The 17,397-nt window shown below is 42.3% G+C and overlaps 1 protein-coding gene across 2 annotated transcripts; it reads left to right on the top strand.

The window, feature by feature from the left end:
* The first annotated feature begins 4,222 nt into the window (after nt 1–4,222).
* On the top strand, nt 4,223–12,445 carry ZKSCAN4 (zinc finger with KRAB and SCAN domains 4). Of its 2 annotated transcripts, none has more exons than XM_069563644.1 (5): nt 4,223–4,974; nt 6,540–6,681; nt 7,885–7,967; nt 9,754–9,877; nt 11,105–12,445. In XM_069563644.1, exons 1-5 carry the CDS (start codon nt 4,552–4,554, stop codon nt 11,965–11,967), a joined length of 1,635 nt encoding a protein of 544 aa, XP_069419745.1. In that variant the 5' UTR covers nt 4,223–4,551; the 3' UTR covers nt 11,968–12,445. The 2 variants fall into 2 exon arrangements, with proteins under 2 accessions (XP_069419745.1, XP_069419747.1); XM_069563646.1 differs by having other exon boundaries at nt 4,225–4,887.
* The last annotated feature ends 4,952 nt before the right edge of the window (nt 12,446–17,397 follow it).

The following is a 17,397-nucleotide window of genomic DNA, read 5'->3' as shown; positions in this document are numbered from 1 at the left end:
CCTGGTTTGACTCCTGGGTTGGGAAAATCTGCTGGAGAAGGGATAGGCTACCGATTCCAGTATTCTTGGGCTTCCCTGGTGGCTCAGCTGGTAAAGAATCTGCCGTCGATGTGGGAGACGTGGATTCAGTCCCTGGGTTGAGAAGATCCCCTGGAGAAGGGAAAGGCTACCCACTCCAGTATTCTGGCCTGGAGAATGCTATGGACTGTATAGTCCATGGGGTCATGGTCGCAAAGAGTCAGACATGACTGAGCGACTTTCACTTTCAACAAGCTAATTAACTTAGCCTGTGATTCTTTCATGGAATCTGGCATAAAATATGAGTTTCCTGGGACAGAAAGAAAGAATTTTATATGATTCCATGGAGGCCCAATGCCTTTCACATTTTGCCCTCAGAATTTCATTGTGTTTCTCCAGTGCACGGATGTCCGCATCCTCCCCCACTTATAGCCATACTGTTTCAAAGTCGTAATTGTTGTTTTTCTCCAATTCTCAAAAACCTTCTTATGCATGACAGTCCTCCTTGAGTCTTCAGTGCTCCTACGTGTCTTGTTGCATGGATCCAGGTTATAAGGCCCTGATCATTACTTCTTTAACTAGCCCATTTCTTATAGATTGCAAGCCTAACACTTGTTATTCATAGATGGCGAGCAGCATGAGATCATCATATTTGCATCAGCTTCCCTTGCCCCCAAGTCCCAAGGAAGTGACATGATGGGCTCAGGTGGGTGCTATACACGCAGCGTATCTATGTTGCATCCAGGAAACCTGAATTTACAAAATCCTCAGCTTTTATAATATGCAGTAAGTAAGCTTGCTAATTGATCATTGGGATATGTTATCTCATCTTTCAAGATTACCAATGACATAAACAATCTTGTAGAATAGAGTGGTAAAAAAAAAAAAGATTAAGGTCTTCTCCTTATTCTTTTATTCCTTTATTAAAAAACTATCATTTTCATAATGTCCTATTAAAATTTATGTATTTATTCTTCTCATTGTTTATCTTTTGTCAGTCCCCACTGGAATATAAACTTCATGAGGTCAGAAATCTTTGTCCTTTTTTTGTCAGTGTTGTATCCTGAATACTTAAAATAGTGCCCGGCTCTGAAAAGTGACTCAATTAACATAATTGTTCACGTTCAAGACTCCTACAAGATAAATAATTTAAAGCTGTTAAGTCCATGTGTATATCATTCTCAACTTTACAGTATATATTGACATTGCCTTTTAAGATGATCACACCAGCTTACATATCCATCAGCTATATATGAGTTCAAAAATTTTCACATTCTTATTAGCAAATATTACTGAAACTGCAAAATTTTGCTGAGGTATTGGTATGAAATATATTAAAATTTGATGGTTTTATAAAAGGCAGAGGAACCAGAGATCAAATTGCCAACATCCGCTGGATCATCGAAAAAGCAAGAGAGTTCCAGGAAAACATCTATTTCTGCTTTATTGACTATGCCAAAGCCTTTGACTGTGTGGATCACAATAAACTGTGGAAAATTCTGAAAAAGATGGGAATACCAGACCACCTGACCTGCCTCTTGAGAAACCAATATGCAGGTCAGGAAGCAACAGTTAGAACTGGTCATGGAACAACAGACTGGTTACAAATAGGAAAAGGAGTACGTCAAGGCTGTATATTGTCACCCTGCTTATTTAACTTCTATACAGAATACATCATGAGAAACGCTGGGCTGGATGAAGCACAAGCTGGAATCAGATTGCCGGGAGAAATATCAAAAACCTCAGATATGCAGATGACACCACCCTTATGGCAGAAAGTGAAGAGGAGCTAAAAAGCCTCTTGATGAAAGTGAAAGAGGAGAGTGAAAAAGTTGGCTTAAAGCTCAACATTCAGAAAACGAAGATCATGGCATCCGGTCCCATCACTTCATAGGAAATAGATGGGGAAACAGTGGAAACAGTGTCAGACTTTTTATTTTTTTGGGCTTCAAAATCACTGCAGATGGTGATTGCAGCCATGAAATTAAAAGATGCTTACTCCTTGGAAGGAAAGTTATGGCCAACCTAGATAGCATATTCAAAAGCAGAGACATTACTTTGCCAACAAAGGTCTATCTAGTCAAGGCTATGGTTTCTCCAGTAGTCATGTAGGGATGTGAGAGTTGGACTGTGAAGGAAGCTGAGCACTGAAGAATTGATGCTTTTGAACTGTAGTGCTGGAGAAGACTCTTGAGAGTCCCTTGAACCGCAAGGAGATCCAACCAGTCCATTCTGAAGGAGATCAGTCCTGGGTGTTCTTTGGAAGGAATGATGCTAAAGCTGAAGCTCCAGTACTTTGGCCACTTCATGTGAAGAGTTGACTCATTGGAGAAGACTCTGATGCTGGGAGGGATTGGGGACAGGAGGAGAAGGGGACGACAGAGGATGAGATGGCTGGATGGCATCACTGACTTGATCGACGTGAGTTTGAGTGAACTCCAGGAGTTGGTGATGGACAAGGAGGCCTGGCGTGCTGCGACTCATGGGGTCCCAAAGAGTCGGACACGACTGAGCGACTGAATTCACTGAAGTGAACTGAGTAACTAATGAAGTTAAAGATCTTTGCTTGTTTGTTGGTCACTCCAGACTCCTTATCTGTAAATTGCCTGTGCATAGTTCTTGTCAATTATTCTGTTTGACTGTTGGCTTTTTTCTTGTTTATTTGTTGATGCTCTTTGTATGATCTGGGTATTGATCCTTGTTGGTCATATGGCTCACAAATATCTTCCATCAGTCTTCTGTTTGTAGTTTCCACTTGTTTCTGGTATCTTTTGATGTGGTTTTAAGTTTTAATGATGTCAAATGTACTACATTTTTCCTTCACATTTTGTGCAGTCTGTGTATTTTATACTCAAGAGCATAAAGAAATGCTTCTAATTTTTTTCTAAAAGTGTGAAAGTTTTGCTATTTGACTTTTCTTTCTTTAAACAATTAGAATTTGTTTTATTTTTTCCATTTATCTCAAAACATTGCAGTGCCATTTATCAAATACTATATATATACACTTATACACTGACTTGTGTACATTTATATTTATTTCTATAAGTAACTGTAGATTTTGGGACTTGAGTTCATGTTGATACCTTAGATTCCAATCCAACACCACAGGATCATTTTGGCCTTTCTCTTTTTCATGTTTGTAACTGCTTTTCTGACATGAGGAATCTGGCTCATGGTTGCATAGTTGCAAGGAGAGACCTTGACACCATAAGGTTGCAGCTGGCAGCTATTAGCAGATATTGTTTTGAGAATGGTTGGTAGTATCCTTGAGTTTGATACAGTTCAGAAAATTCAAGTTCTCAGTGATGCAGAAACATGTCTGAAACCATATCCACAATGCATTCCTCCCACCCCTGCCCAGTTCCAACTCTGCCTGAACCACAGTTTCATATCTTGTCAGAACAAATAACATTGGCCTCATAGGAGGTGGGGGGCATTTATCCCTATCTTCAAAGCGGACATTGTGAACAATAAGGTGAATGCATTTTTTTTAATGGTTAAAGCAGATGTACATCTTGTAAGTCAGACTAACTTCCCCATGCTTCAATAGGTGAAAATTTCTTCCATCACTATCTACTGTTACTATCCCCATTTATAGATTGGGAAAGTCAGGCACAGAAAGCTGAAATAATTTACCAAAGTCACCCAGTTAGTATGTGGTAAAGCCAGGATTACTCAGATAACTTGGCTTGAGAATCTACAGATCTAACTATTATGCCAGATGGTAAATGAGGGCTATGAAGAAACAAGAGCAAAGAAAGGAGATAACAGACTAGAGAGCTTCTGGAAGTGGGAAGCCTGAAAGCCTGCTTGCCTGAGAAGCCATGGAAAATACAAAGGGATAACTGTTATGTGCAGAGGGGGAGGAGGAATGGAAACTTTAGTTACTTTTGCAGGAGCAATCTCAATGGCTTTGCTGGCAGGTTTCCAGGCAGTGTCCTCCTGCCTGGAGCTCTGAGAAAACCCTGCTTTTTACTGAACTTTCGTGACAGTTTTATGCCAGCTCTTTAGTCAAGCTTACATCAGAGCATGGTATAGGCCACAACAGCATCCTTACAACATCGAAAGATCTAGTCTTATTTCTTATGATTCAGGGCCTGTCATCCTTTCTTTCTCCTCCCCTAACTGCTTCACTTGGAGGTAAGGGCATGGTTGCTAATGGGTTAACTCGGGGACAACCACCGAGAGGCTCTTCCTAGAGGGCCCGGGAAGTGGTATTGAGTCCCACTTGGGCTTCCTGTGCCCCACAGTCTCAATTTTTCCCCAGCATCTGGAGACTGTTCATTGCACCAAGACATCTTTGGAGATACTTATTGTGAGATTCAGGGTGGGGTGCAGAGGAGGACGCTGCAGAGGCGCGGACTGCAGGGGGCAACCTGTGAAGCTGCTCCCCAGGTGTGTCCTCGCCCCTGGACACGCGGAAGTGGACCGCTGCAGTTTTACTGTCCTATAGTGATTTCCCACCTTTCAAGAATTTTCCGAAGACATATAGCTCTCAGGTAGAGTGAGGCTCAAGTACTGCCTTGGTCCACAATGGCTAGGGAATCGAAGGAAAGCGCAGTTTTGGACGCCCAGTCTGCAGAGGACCGGAAGGGGATCCTGACCGTGAAGGTGGAAAAAGAGGATGCCTCTGTCTTGGCTGCAGACGGGCGCGCCCCAGGCAGCCCGGCTCCAAGCCCCGAACACTCCCGCCAACACTTCCGAGGTTTCCGCTACCCAGAGGCTGAGGGGCCCCGCGAGGCGCTGAGCCGACTTCGGGAGCTCTGCCGACTGTGGCTGCGGCCTGAGACGCACAGCAAGGAGCAGATGCTGGAGCTGTTGGTGCTGGAGCAGTTCCTGACCATCCTGCCGACGGACCTGCAGAGCTGGGTGCGGGAGCAGCATCCGGAGAGCGGGGAGGAGGTGGTGGCGCTCTTGGAGTATCTGGAGAGGCAGCCGGATGGGCCAATGCAGCAGGTAGAACAGGTTTAGTGTCTGCAAGCTGTGGTCTGCTTCTTCCTGAAATCTCAAGATAAGAGTGAGAGGCTTTTCTTTATGATCCAGAAACTCTCCGTCTCTTTTGGTACTATAAATCTCTTTGACAGTAAAGTGAAGTCTCTGGACTCCTTCACATAATAGTATTTATTAAATACCTGAAGTAGAATGTAAAGAATTAAAAGCAACTCAATTATATTGAAATACAGTTAGCAAAGAAGTAAATGTATGGTAAAGTTATATATGCGCTTTTAAAAATTAATGCACTAAATAGTGAGATCGAAGGACAGGCCTAATAACTCTAGTATAATTTCAAAGTGGTGGTGAATATCTTTGATATCATTTACCTGGTTGTAATGTGATGTGAAAACACCTCCAGTTGCAATTGGTGACAGTCTTTTGTACTGTCCGTAACACCTTGGTTTGTTGCTTCCACTCATGATTGAAGGAAATAATGAATTTTGCTTAGAGTCTAGTAAAAATAATTTTTCCTATTCATATTCATGGAATACTTAGGAGGGAATCTGTGGACCACAAGTTAGAGACCCCTGGGTTCATATTTATTTACATCTTCCTGAATATTGTATAAGACTAAATTCCCTCTTTATTATCTTGTATTCTTGTGTGTTCCTTTCAGCATGTACATAACCAGACCAAAGGCTTCTAATTGGTGACCCAGAGACCACGATTCTTGAGTAGGCATTAGTGCCTCTTAGCCCTGTAATAAGAGAAGAATCACTTCAAGTTTCAGCTTCAGGCTTTTCATTTCTTATAGTTGTTGTGGAAAATTCTAAGCTGCACATGAGCTAATGATTGTGACAGTGGCTTGAAAACCCATTAATTACAAATGTCTGGAAGGAAACCTGCATTTAATGAGGACATACCATCACTAGGCCCTGTGTTAGGTGATTTCACACACTGGGATCTTATTTGCTGGTTTGCAAAGCCCCGCAAGCTAGAAATTATTATCCTTTTTTTTAGGATAAGAAAACATATTAGTGTTCTCTGAGAACTTAGCACCAGTTCCCAAAGAGTTTTCACAAAATCACAAATATAAATAATGAGGGAACACAGGTGGCTCAGAGGTTAAAGCGTCTGCCTGGAATGTGGGGGACCTGGGCTCAGTCCCTGGTTGGGAAGATCCCTTGGAGAAGGAAATGGCAACCCACTGCAGTACTCTTGCCTGGAGAATCCCAGGGAGGGTGGAGCCTGGTAGGCTACAGTCCATGGGGTCACAAAGAGTCAGACACGACTGAGCGACTTCACTTTACAGAGTAATGCTAAAGAACGTGGACTCTGGAGTCATTCTGCCTAAGCTGGGTGACCTTGGGAAAGTTGCTTTAACACTGTGCCTCAGTTTCACCATTACAAGAATGCAGGTAATAAAAGTACCTAGCTAAGGTTGTTGCTATCTGCATTAAGTTAATATTCATAAAGCTCTTAGAAATAATGCATAGAAAGGAAATAGAAAATACTGGGAAATAGAAAGTACTGACACACAGAGAATGTGATAGAAGTGTCTGTATAAATAAATGAATGACTTTTAGGTCCCAGGTGGTGGCCAGGGTCAAGAACTGCTCTGCTGCAAGATGGCAGTGTTGACACCCATTCAGAGGCCACAAAATATCCAGTTCCAGCCAGTGAAGGCTCTGCTCAAGCATGAATCTCTGGGATCCAGTCCAGACAGAGGTGAGTGCTATCTTCTGGGCAGTATGAATTCTATAGACTTCACCCAGTTTCACTTAAGGATCCCCTAAAGGACAGATCTGTGGATAAGTGCTTTATATGCCCATCACAGATCTACTTCTCTTTGAGACTGAGACTAGCAGGGAAATTTCAAACAATAGTGGAAAGCTTTCCTAACCAAACCTGGACATGATAAATAAGACTTTATTAAAATTGGTGTTTGGAAAGAGTTGATTTTTTGTTAGCAACACAGTTAACTCCATTCATTCAACATATATTTCTGGAGGTTCCCTATGTGGTAGCCAGTGTTAGTGTTGTGCATATCAGGAATAGCCTGGTCCATAGCATAGATTTCTTCCTCCAGTGGAGCTTACATTCTAGTAAGGAGAATAGCAAATAAATTAATAATACATGTTCAGATATTGATGAGTGCTAGGAGGAACGTAAGACAGAATGTGTACAGCCTGTCAGAATATTCCAGAATTGTAGGACTTGTGCAAATCAAAGAGTGTAAATCTTCAAAACCTGTCACTAGAATGGGGTGAAAAATCACTCAGTAAGAAACTGCTATATTTTCCTGAGTGTTTCCCATGTGCTGTGACTATTTGGGCAGATTTCCAAGACAAATAACACTGGGATATGCCAGCCAACATGAAATCTTTATTTCTCAAAAGAGATCCTAGCCTAACCTATTTTCTGCCTCCTGCCAAGTTCACCTTTTATAGGAAAACCTGAAGTTCCCCTTTATTTCTCTTGAATCTGAGCAAGTTCTATATAAGCAGATTCCTATTTCCTTCTTTCTGGGCTCAGCCTAATCTGACTCTTCTTAGTCTTTTATAATAGAACTAAAGAAAAAAAGCACTCTAAGCTTCTAAATAAATTTTAGCAAGAACAAATATCCTCTTATCCACTCTTTCCAGAATGTTCAAGATGAAAGACTCTTTAGATGGAATGCTTTGTTTTGCCTTTATGCTGCTTCCATTTCTTACCAAGGATCTGCCCATCAATTCCGTGCCTCTGTGGAGCATACCACATCTCTTTAGGTCTAAGGATTTGAGCTGGCCAGAATCAGGAATTTTGGAAAGGCACACATGCTGTATAAACTTCTTTGTGGCAATTTATCTATGCAGTTTTTGAACTTGGATTCCATGGGGCAGAAAGTCTGAATGCCAGGGTAGATCTCATCCAGAGTGCTTTCCTTCTCAGTTCTCCAGGTTCCAAGGCTTGTCCCTGGGGGGCACTGCAGAGAAGATGCCGTGATAGCCACCAGGTTCGCCCCAGGGTCCCAGGTGAGCTGGAGCCCCTCTCCCTCCCTGCACCCAGCACCCTTCACTACTGATGGGCTCCCCAGTAGATCTCTTCTCCCCATTCCTCCTCCACCCTCATCTTATATACATCTGGAGTTTGAGTTTTCTCATCTATTCCAAGATTGCTATATGTCATTATTTTGGTGTTCACTTAAGAGGATTTTTCTGTTTCACTCCTAGCTGAGGGAATGTCTGTGCTTCTCGGTTCTTCCTACCCCATCTGTTTGGTCAACTCTTTCATCAACAAGATTTTCTTCAAGGGAAATTTAGCAAATACAAACTGAAGATTTTGTTGTGATGGTAATTTGTTTTTTGTTTTTTGTTTTTAAGTATCAAAAACTGTGCTGCTAGTGAGGAATATAAAGTCATGCTCTGTCCCCTAGGGACCTAAAGGAACACAGAAGGTGTGTGCTTTTAGTCCAAGATACTGAACAGCATTTGCTTAACCTGAATTTTAATTTCTTACCCAGTCTTTCATGTCCTGCTTGAAGACCTAAGTATTTGAGGCTCTGTAGAATCTAGTTTCCCTCACCTTAGACCTTGATTTCATTGTATTTTAAAATCATTGCTATAAATAAGCCCCCATCCCTGGTTTGCCGAAGCACATCACATATATTTTGAAAAGTTTAGATATGGTTCCACTCCTTTTACTTCATTGGTCCTTATTTTCCAAACCTTTCACTTTCTGAACTTTTTAGATATTTATGTGAAAGTACTTATTGTAATGTGTGTTTTTCTTTCCTTTAATGGTTATTTTTTTTATGAAGATATTATTAGAGACAGGGTTAAGTAGGCATAAGTGTACCATACTTGTTTTTTTTTTTTAATAAATAGCCCATGTAAAGGGAACGTTCCTTCATTACATGTACCTAGTTGTTGTTGTTGTTGTTTTTTAATTTTTACTGGAGCATAGTTGATTTATAATATGTTAGTTTCAGGTATACAGCAAAGTGAATCAGTTATACATATACATATATCCATTCTTTTTAAAAAATTAATTTATGTTTTGGCTGCACCACACAGCATATGGGACCTTAGTTCCCTGATCAGGGGTCAAACCTGTATCCCTCTGCAGTGGAAGTGTAGAGTCTCAACCACTGGACCATCAAGGAAATCCCACTCCACTCTTTTTAGATTCTTTTCCCATATAAGCCATTGCAGAGTATTGAGTAGAGTTCCCTATGCTATAAAGTAGGTCCTTACTAGTTATCTATTTTATACGTAGTAGTATGTATATGTCGAAGAAGCAATGGCAACCCACTCCAGTACTCTTGCCTGGAAAATCCCATGGTCGGAGGAGCCTGGTGGGCTGCAGTCCATGGGGTTGCTAGGAGTCAGACACAACTGAGCGACTTCACTTTCACTTTTTACTTTCATGCATTGGAGAAGGAAATGGCAACCCACTCCAGTGTTCTTGCCTGGAGAATCCCAGGGACGGGGGAGCCTGGTGGGCTACCATCTATGGGGTCGCACAGAGTCGGACACGACTGAAGCGACTTAGCAGCAGCAGTGGCAGCAGTATGTATATGTCAATCCCAATCTTCCAATTTATCCTTTCCTACCTCTTATCCCTGAGTAATTGTAAGTTTGTCTTCTACATCTGTAATTCTATTTCTGATAAGTTCATTTGTACCCTTTTTTTAGATTCCACATATAAGCAACATTATATGATGTTTGTCTTTTCTGTTTGACTAACTTGTACTCAGTATGACTGCTTGGGGAGTGATTTTGGGCAAGTAGAACTAAGTGGGATTACCTATTGTTTTAGGGGCCATTTAAAATGGAAGATGTGGCACTGACTGTTTCCCCTGGATGGACACAGCTGGATTCATCTCAGGTGAACTTGTATGGAGATAAAAGGCAGGAGAACCGTGGCAGCCTGACCTCCTTGGGTAAGACTGATGGGCATTGATTTCTTCTAAGATCTCCTGGCTTCCTTTGTATATTAGCATTTACTAGGCTATTAGAAGCTGTTTGAATTATGTTTAGCATTGGAACCGCCATATCTGAATCCCAACTACTAACTGGCTATGTGACTAGTTTATTAATCCTTCTGAGTCTTGCTTTTTCTGTGCCTAGTCTTTGTTGTAGCATGTGGGATCCTTAGTTGCCGCATGTGAAGTCTTTAGTTGCAGCATGGGAACTCTTAGGGCATGTGGGATCTAGTTCCCTGACCAGAGACTCAACCCGGGCCCCCAGCATTGGGAGCACGGGGCGTTAGCCACTGAACCACTAGGGAAGTCCATGGGCCTTGCTTTTTTATCTGTACTGCCAGTGTTCTTGTCAGTTTAGGTGGGATGAAATAGGTACAGCCTCTAGTTTAGATGTAGCTCATAGTAGATGCTCAGTAAATGCTGATTTCTTCCCCTTCCCTTCCTGTTGCTAGCCCTGACAGGAGAGGAAAGCTGAGGGGTCTCTTCAGGAACTGGACCATGGAACCATAGGGCGAGAGCTAGAAGTGATCTAGAGACTGACTGCAGAGCCTGGCCTTAGAGATGAGGATGCGGTGCAGAGACACACAAGATCGCCTGGCTTGTTTGAGTTCACACAGCTCATTGGCAGCACAGTAGGGGCTCCAAATCAGATCTCCCAGCACTGATGCCAGTTTTACTTGGTGGACACTGCCTCTGCCTGGGTTCCAGCCAGAAATGACCACACCCTTCAGTGGTCACTGAATTCTGAGTTCCTGCTTTCCCTGTTTCTCACAGAACATTTCAGAAATTCTTTTACTTGCCTTGTTTACTCACCCCCTGCTCAGCCCTTTTAGTGTCTAATCCCAAGCACATGGCCCTGCCTTACTTTCATGGCCCTTCTTACTTTACAGAATTTAGAGCCTCTGTGTGTATCCCCAGCACAGTCTTCAGTATTTCTCACCACCTTCCCTCCAGTCTCTCCTTTCCCAGGTTGTACCCTTCTTCCAACAGCCCCATTCTCATTCTCAGGTCTCCCTCCCCCCAAGCATCCCTGTTCTCCTCCTTTATTCCCATCTGTATTCTAATACTTACATCCTCATCCTTGCCATATCCAGGCCTCTGTAATTCTTGCCTCCCTGGGACTCATCACAAAGCTTTCCTCTGTGGCAGGACATAACTGACAGTTGCTGGCCGTTTGTTGTTCAGGTGGTGTGGTGCAACCGAAGATCAGAGAGCTGCCTCCAGATGAGGATCATCCAACACAGGAGCCTGGGCAGATACCACGCCACCTGGGTGAAGCCACTGGCCAGATTCCCGCTTGTGCAGAAGCTGGTGAACAGGAGGGCAGGTTACAAAGAAAGCAGAAAACTGCCGCAGGAAACAGGCGGCACTATTGCCATGAATGTGGAAAGACTTTTGCTCAGAGTTCAGGACTGACTAAGCACAGGAGAATCCACACTGGGGAGAAACCCTATGAATGTGAGGACTGTGGCAAGACCTTCATTGGAAGCTCTGCTCTCGTCATTCATCAGAGAGTTCACACTGGTGAGAAGCCATATGAATGTGAAGAATGTGGCAAGGTCTTCAGTCACAGTTCAAACCTTATCAAACACCAGAGAACTCACACTGGGGAGAAGCCCTACGAGTGTGATGACTGTGGGAAAACATTTAGCCAGAGCTGCAGCCTCCTTGAACATCACAAAATCCATACCGGGGAGAAGCCCTACCAGTGCAACATGTGTGGTAAAGCCTTTAGGCGGAATTCACATCTTCTGAGACATCAGAGGATCCACGGCAATAAAAACCTTCAGAATCCTGACCCTGGACAGAGCTGGGAGAGTCAGGGGCGGAAGGAAAGCCAGTGGGAAAACGTTGAGGCTGCTATGTCTTATAAATGTAATGAATGTGAGAGAAGTTTCACTAGGAATAGAAGCCTTATTGAGCATCAAAAAATCCACACGGGTGAGAAACCCTTTCAGTGTGATACATGTGGAAAAGGCTTCACCCGAACTTCATACCTTATTCAACATCAGAGAAGCCATGTTGGGAAAAAAATTCTATCTCCGTGACCCATGTCTTACATGCCAGAGTTGATGTTCCTTCCTCACTGAACTGAAGCCACCCTGGAACCCTTGCTGACTAGAAAACTGAGCTGAGCTTTATTTCCCACCAGGTATCATCAGGTGTTTGTTAGAAAATAGAGTCTGAGATGAATTATCTTCTACAACCTAGAAGGTGATTGAAAAAAAAAAACTTGTTTGATAGGAAGCTATGGGAACATTGTCTGGAAGAGGTTGGGCCTGAAATAGTTCTCACCTTTTAGACTTAAATGGGCTTCCAGGCTGTCTAATTAATCACTCTCAGCCAGCATTTTATGATGTCTCTGGGTGGATGGCTCTCTGATTTGGGTGGCTGGTGTTCTGACTGTTCATTTTGCGTATAATTAATCCCTCACCTGTTGGTTGGATCAGTGATGTCTTATCCCCACCCCACTGTGCCTTGTATACAGGTGCTATAAACATTTATTAAATATACCAGTGAAACGACCTTCATAGCTCTGAAAATCTAATGTCTGCATTGCTGATGACTTTTTAAGGCCACTTGTGCTTGTCTAATTCTCTGAGGGTCTAGATTCTGGGTCAATCTAGTATATTTATTGCCAAGTACATAAGATTGTCAGAGTTGGGGTAGTGTGTGTGTGTGTGTTAGTTGCTCAGTCATGTCCAACTCTTTGCGACACCATGGACTGTAGCCTGCCAGGCGCTTCTGCCCAAGGGATTCTCCAGGCAAGAATACTGGAGTGGGTTGCCATTCCCTTCTCCAGGGGATCTTGCCAACCAAGGGATCAAACCTGGGTCTTCTGTATTGCCGGCAGATTCTTTACCGTCTGAGAGTTGAGGTAGAGGAATCCATATTTCTTCACCAGCATAGGAGTTATAGTAAGAATGCCTTAAACAGCTTCTTTATCATTAAGACATTGTGAGACTGTTGCATCCAAACAACTTCAGTCTGTAGTCAGCGTTAACGATATTAGTTCATATTAATTGTGCTATTCTTTAGGGAAAACCTTTCACATTCAGGTAAATACAAAACAGTTGATCAAGTCAGACCAAAATGGTTATGTATCTCGATATAAATAAATCCTATGATGCTCAACAGCTTGTTTCTCACTTTTTGGTTATCTTGAACCTAACCAAGTGCCAAGACACCATTGATATCCCTCTCTCCCAACTTAGAGCCCACGATGCATCAAGGCTTATGCCAGCTAGGCTTAAACTTCTTCCAGGCTAGAGGATTCACACCAGATATTTATAACAAGTATCATTCATGTTTTCAAAACTGCCCTGTGGTTGGGGAGAGGAAGACTGCGTCAAAGGCAGCCAACGATGATAGAGACCTGAATATGGGTGGTAGGAGAAAATGTATCTTTTTGGAAACACATTGGGAGTCCTGGCATCTGACAGAAATGATTCCATAATGTCCAAAGTATCAACCTATTAAGACTGTCAATAAGAATTTCTTGGTATCTCCTATTTTCACTCAGATCACCTTCTGTGAAGCTCTTCAAAGACCAATACCATCTTCATAGGTGTGAGTGCCCTCTCCCCAGCTTCCAGCTTTACCAGATTAAGCCAAGAAAGGATTCTGCTTTGATGAAATCCTGGACCAGTTTTGTTCAGTCACCAGCAGAACGTTTTCTGTTCTCCAGTCCCTTGCTGGATTCCTGCTCTGAAGAACCCCAGGCTGACTAGGGACTTTGTAAACTGTAGGCCTCTCCCAGTATCACTTCCCTTGGGTCTTTCATTGCCTTCATGATTCCCTCATTGGAGTATAATTTAAAACTAGTTTTCTAAGAACCTGCAGACTTTCTCCAGTTAACCTTTTAAGCCTGTAAAAATTTCCTTTTATATTAACTGTATTATGGGTACCTCCATAAAGCTTACCATTTCCTCTTCTCTCCTTACCTTTATTTTTCCTAAATGTTTGTTAATAGCCCTGATCTTAAACACTGTTCTTTTTTTTTTTTTTGGTATTTGTTTCTTATGTCATGTGAAGAGATATACATGAGAACCTTTTACAAATCAGAAAGCATTATACACTTACTCAATAAGTATTATCTATTGAGATTAACAAAGGACCACTGTGCCTCCTTTCACTCTTTCTGCTCCTTCTGAAGCTAAAAATCTTCTCCATGGAGGAGGGGAAGATTGTAGAAAAATAATTTTCAGTGCCTTCTGTTCCTGACAATGAAGGGGATAAAGCATAGACACACACATGCATACATACTTGGGCTTAGACTTTCAGTATAATAACATTGATAAGACTTGCACATAAAAATAAGACAGTGCCAGAGTTGGGACTCCATGCTTCCACTGCTAGGTGCATGGGTTCAATCCCTGGTCGGGGACTTAAGATCCTGCATGCCATGCAATACAGCCAAAAAAAAAAAGTTTTTTAAATAAGGCAATATCCTGATCAGTGACTTGTGAATGATGAACTGAATACTGTGAAAGTTCCGAGGAGAGAAATGTTACTTCTGCTGTGTGCTATTTTTATTATATTGACAGGCTGATATATTAGCTGCAGAGACTAAAGGAGTTATCAGATTTAGTAACTTTTTGTTTACTGCATCAACTGAGACCTTGGAATTTCAGCACAGCAAGCATTCCTGGTCTCTTTTCCCAATTAATGACTGAACATTATGATATATTCTTGCCTGTTCCATGTATTTTGTTTATTAGGAATTGAGCTGTCATCCAAAAGCCTATGCACAACTTTCTAAATTCCTGTTTTTATTCTAATTTCTAAGCTACTTCAAATTTTTGAGGGTCTAAAAAACCCCTGAGCAATCCTAATGTAACTTATTTGTATAAAATAATAAATCATGTGATTATTCCTTTTGTCTCAGTGAATTCTTAAACAGCTAAAACACTGCATAATTTCCAGGCTGTTAGAAAATAATTATACTTTCAGATATTAACTAAAGTGTTAAAACTTTGAACCATTTCCTTCCCTCTGTTCTCCAATTCTGCCCATCAGCATTTGGAGTCTGGGAAATGGAATCTGTAGCCTTTCTGATGCACTACAGTTCAGGGTATAGGACTAGTGTGGCAAAAGTGAAAGTTGCTCATTCCTGTCCGACTCTTTGCGACTCCATGGACTATACGGTCCATGGAATTCTCCAGGCCAGAATACTGGAGTGGGTGGACTTTCCCTTCTCCAGGGGATCTTCCCAACCCAGGGATCCAACCCAGGTCTCCCACATTGTGGATGGATTCTTTACCAGCTGAACCACAAGGGAAGCCTGGACTGGTGTGAGGCTGAGACATATTTGCTTACAGATAATCTATAAAAGTTACCTTATCCATTGTGATATGTATGGTGAAATACACGTGACCATTCATTTATAATACTCCCTCCTATTTGCCAGTTTCTAAGGAAGCATAGAGTCCCTTGGACTGCAAGGAAATCAAACCAGTTAATCCTAAAGGAAATCAGTCCTGAATATTCATTGGAAGGGACGGATGCTGAAGCTGAAACTCCAATACTTTGGCCACCTGATGCAAAGAACTGAATCCTTGGAAAAGACCCTGATGCTGAGAATGATTGAAGGTGGGAGGAGAAGGGGATGACAGAGCATGAGATGGCTGGATAGCATCATGGAATTGATGGACATGAGTTTGAGCAAGCTCCAGGAGTTGGTGAAGGACAGGGAAGCCTTGCATGCTGCAGTCCATGGGGTCACAAAGAGTTGGACACAACTGAGCCACTGAACTGAAGGAAGCATATTTTATGGCAGAGCACCATGCCAGTCCTTATTCCCTAAAATCATATTACTAAAATTCTACTTGGATCAAATGACCTAACTTGGTTATGTTTACTTTCTCCATTTTATTCGTTGACCCTAGCATCAGGAAAACACCATTGCTAAGTTCTATCAGCAATAACCACAGGACTGGAAAAGGTAGTTTTCATTCCAAACCCAAAGAAAGGCAATGCCAAAGAATTCTCAAACTACCGCACAATTGCACTCATCTCACACGCTAGTAAAGTAATGCTCAAAATTCTCCAAGCCAGGCTTCAGCAATACGTGAACCGTGAACTTTCAGACATTCAAGCTGGTTTTAGAAAAGGCAGAGGAACCAGAGATCAAATTGCCAACATCCACTGGTTCATGGAAAAAGCAAGAGAGTTCCAGAAAAATATCTATTTCTGCTTTATTGACTATGCCAAAGCCTTTGACTGTGTGGATCACAATAAAGTGTGGACAATTCTGAAAGAGATGGGAATACCAGACCACCTGACCTGCCTCTTGAGAAACCTATATGCAGGTCAGGAAGCAACAGTTAGAACTGGACATGGAACAACAGACTGGTTCCAAATAGGAAAAGGAGAACGTCAAGGCTGTATATTGTCACCCTGCTTATTTAACTTCTATGCAGAGTACATCATGAGAAACACTGAGCTGGAAGAAGCACAAGCTGGAATCAAGATTGCCAGGAGAAATATCAATAACCTCAGATATGCAGGTGACACCACCCTTATGGCAGAAAGTGAAGAGGAACTAAAAAGCCTATTGATGAAAGTGAAAAAGGAGAGTGAAAAAGTTGGCTTAAAGCTCAACATTCAGAAAACGAAGATCATGGCATCTGGTCCCATCACTTCATGGGAAATAGATGGGGAAACAGTGGAAACAGTGTCAGACTTTATTTTTTTGGGCTTCAAAATCACTGCAGATGGTGACTGCAGCCATGAGATTAAAAGATGCTTACTCCTTGGAAGGAAAGTGATGACCGACCTAGATAGTATATTGAAAAGCTGAGATATTACTTTGCCAATAAAGGTCCGTCTAGCCAAGGCTATGGTTTTTCCAGTGGTCATGTATGGATGTGAGAGTTGGACTGTGAAGATAGCTGAGCGCCAAAGAATTGATGCTTTTGAATTGTGGTGTTGGAGAAGACTCTTGAGAGTCCCTTGGACTGCAAGGAGATCCAACCAGTCCATCCTAAAGGAGATCAGTCCTGGGTGTTCATTGGAAGGACTGATGCTGAAGTTGAAACTCCAGTACTTTGGCCACCTCATGCGAAGAGTTGATTCATTGGAAAAGACCCTGATGCTGGGAGGGATTGGGGACAGGATGAGAAGGGGATGAGAGAGGATGAGATGGCTGGATGGCATCACCGACTCGATGGACATGAGTTTGAGTGAATTCTGGGAGTTGGTGATGGACAGGGAGGCCTGGTGTGCTGTGATTCATGGAGTCGCAAGGAGTCGGAAACGACTGAGCTACTGAACTGAACTGAACTGAACTGAAGTTCTGTCTTAGCTTTCCTGTCACATTCCAAGTCTGCTAATTGAGCAGGTCAACTTAACTATAGAGAACCAAAATGAAGGTAGTGTCTATACACATTTTAAGATCGGGGGAAACAATGTTTTGCATGAAATATTTGCCATTTTAGAGAGCAAACAAAGTGTATGCAGAGCGTGATTCCCAACCA

The sequence above is a fragment of the Ovis canadensis genome, chromosome 20 (assembly GCF_042477335.2).
Source record: "Ovis canadensis isolate MfBH-ARS-UI-01 breed Bighorn chromosome 20, ARS-UI_OviCan_v2, whole genome shotgun sequence".
NCBI lineage: Eukaryota > Metazoa > Chordata > Mammalia > Artiodactyla > Bovidae > Ovis > Ovis canadensis.
Note: the sequence above shows the minus strand (reverse complement) of the source record. Positions and strands in the feature narration are given on the sequence as shown.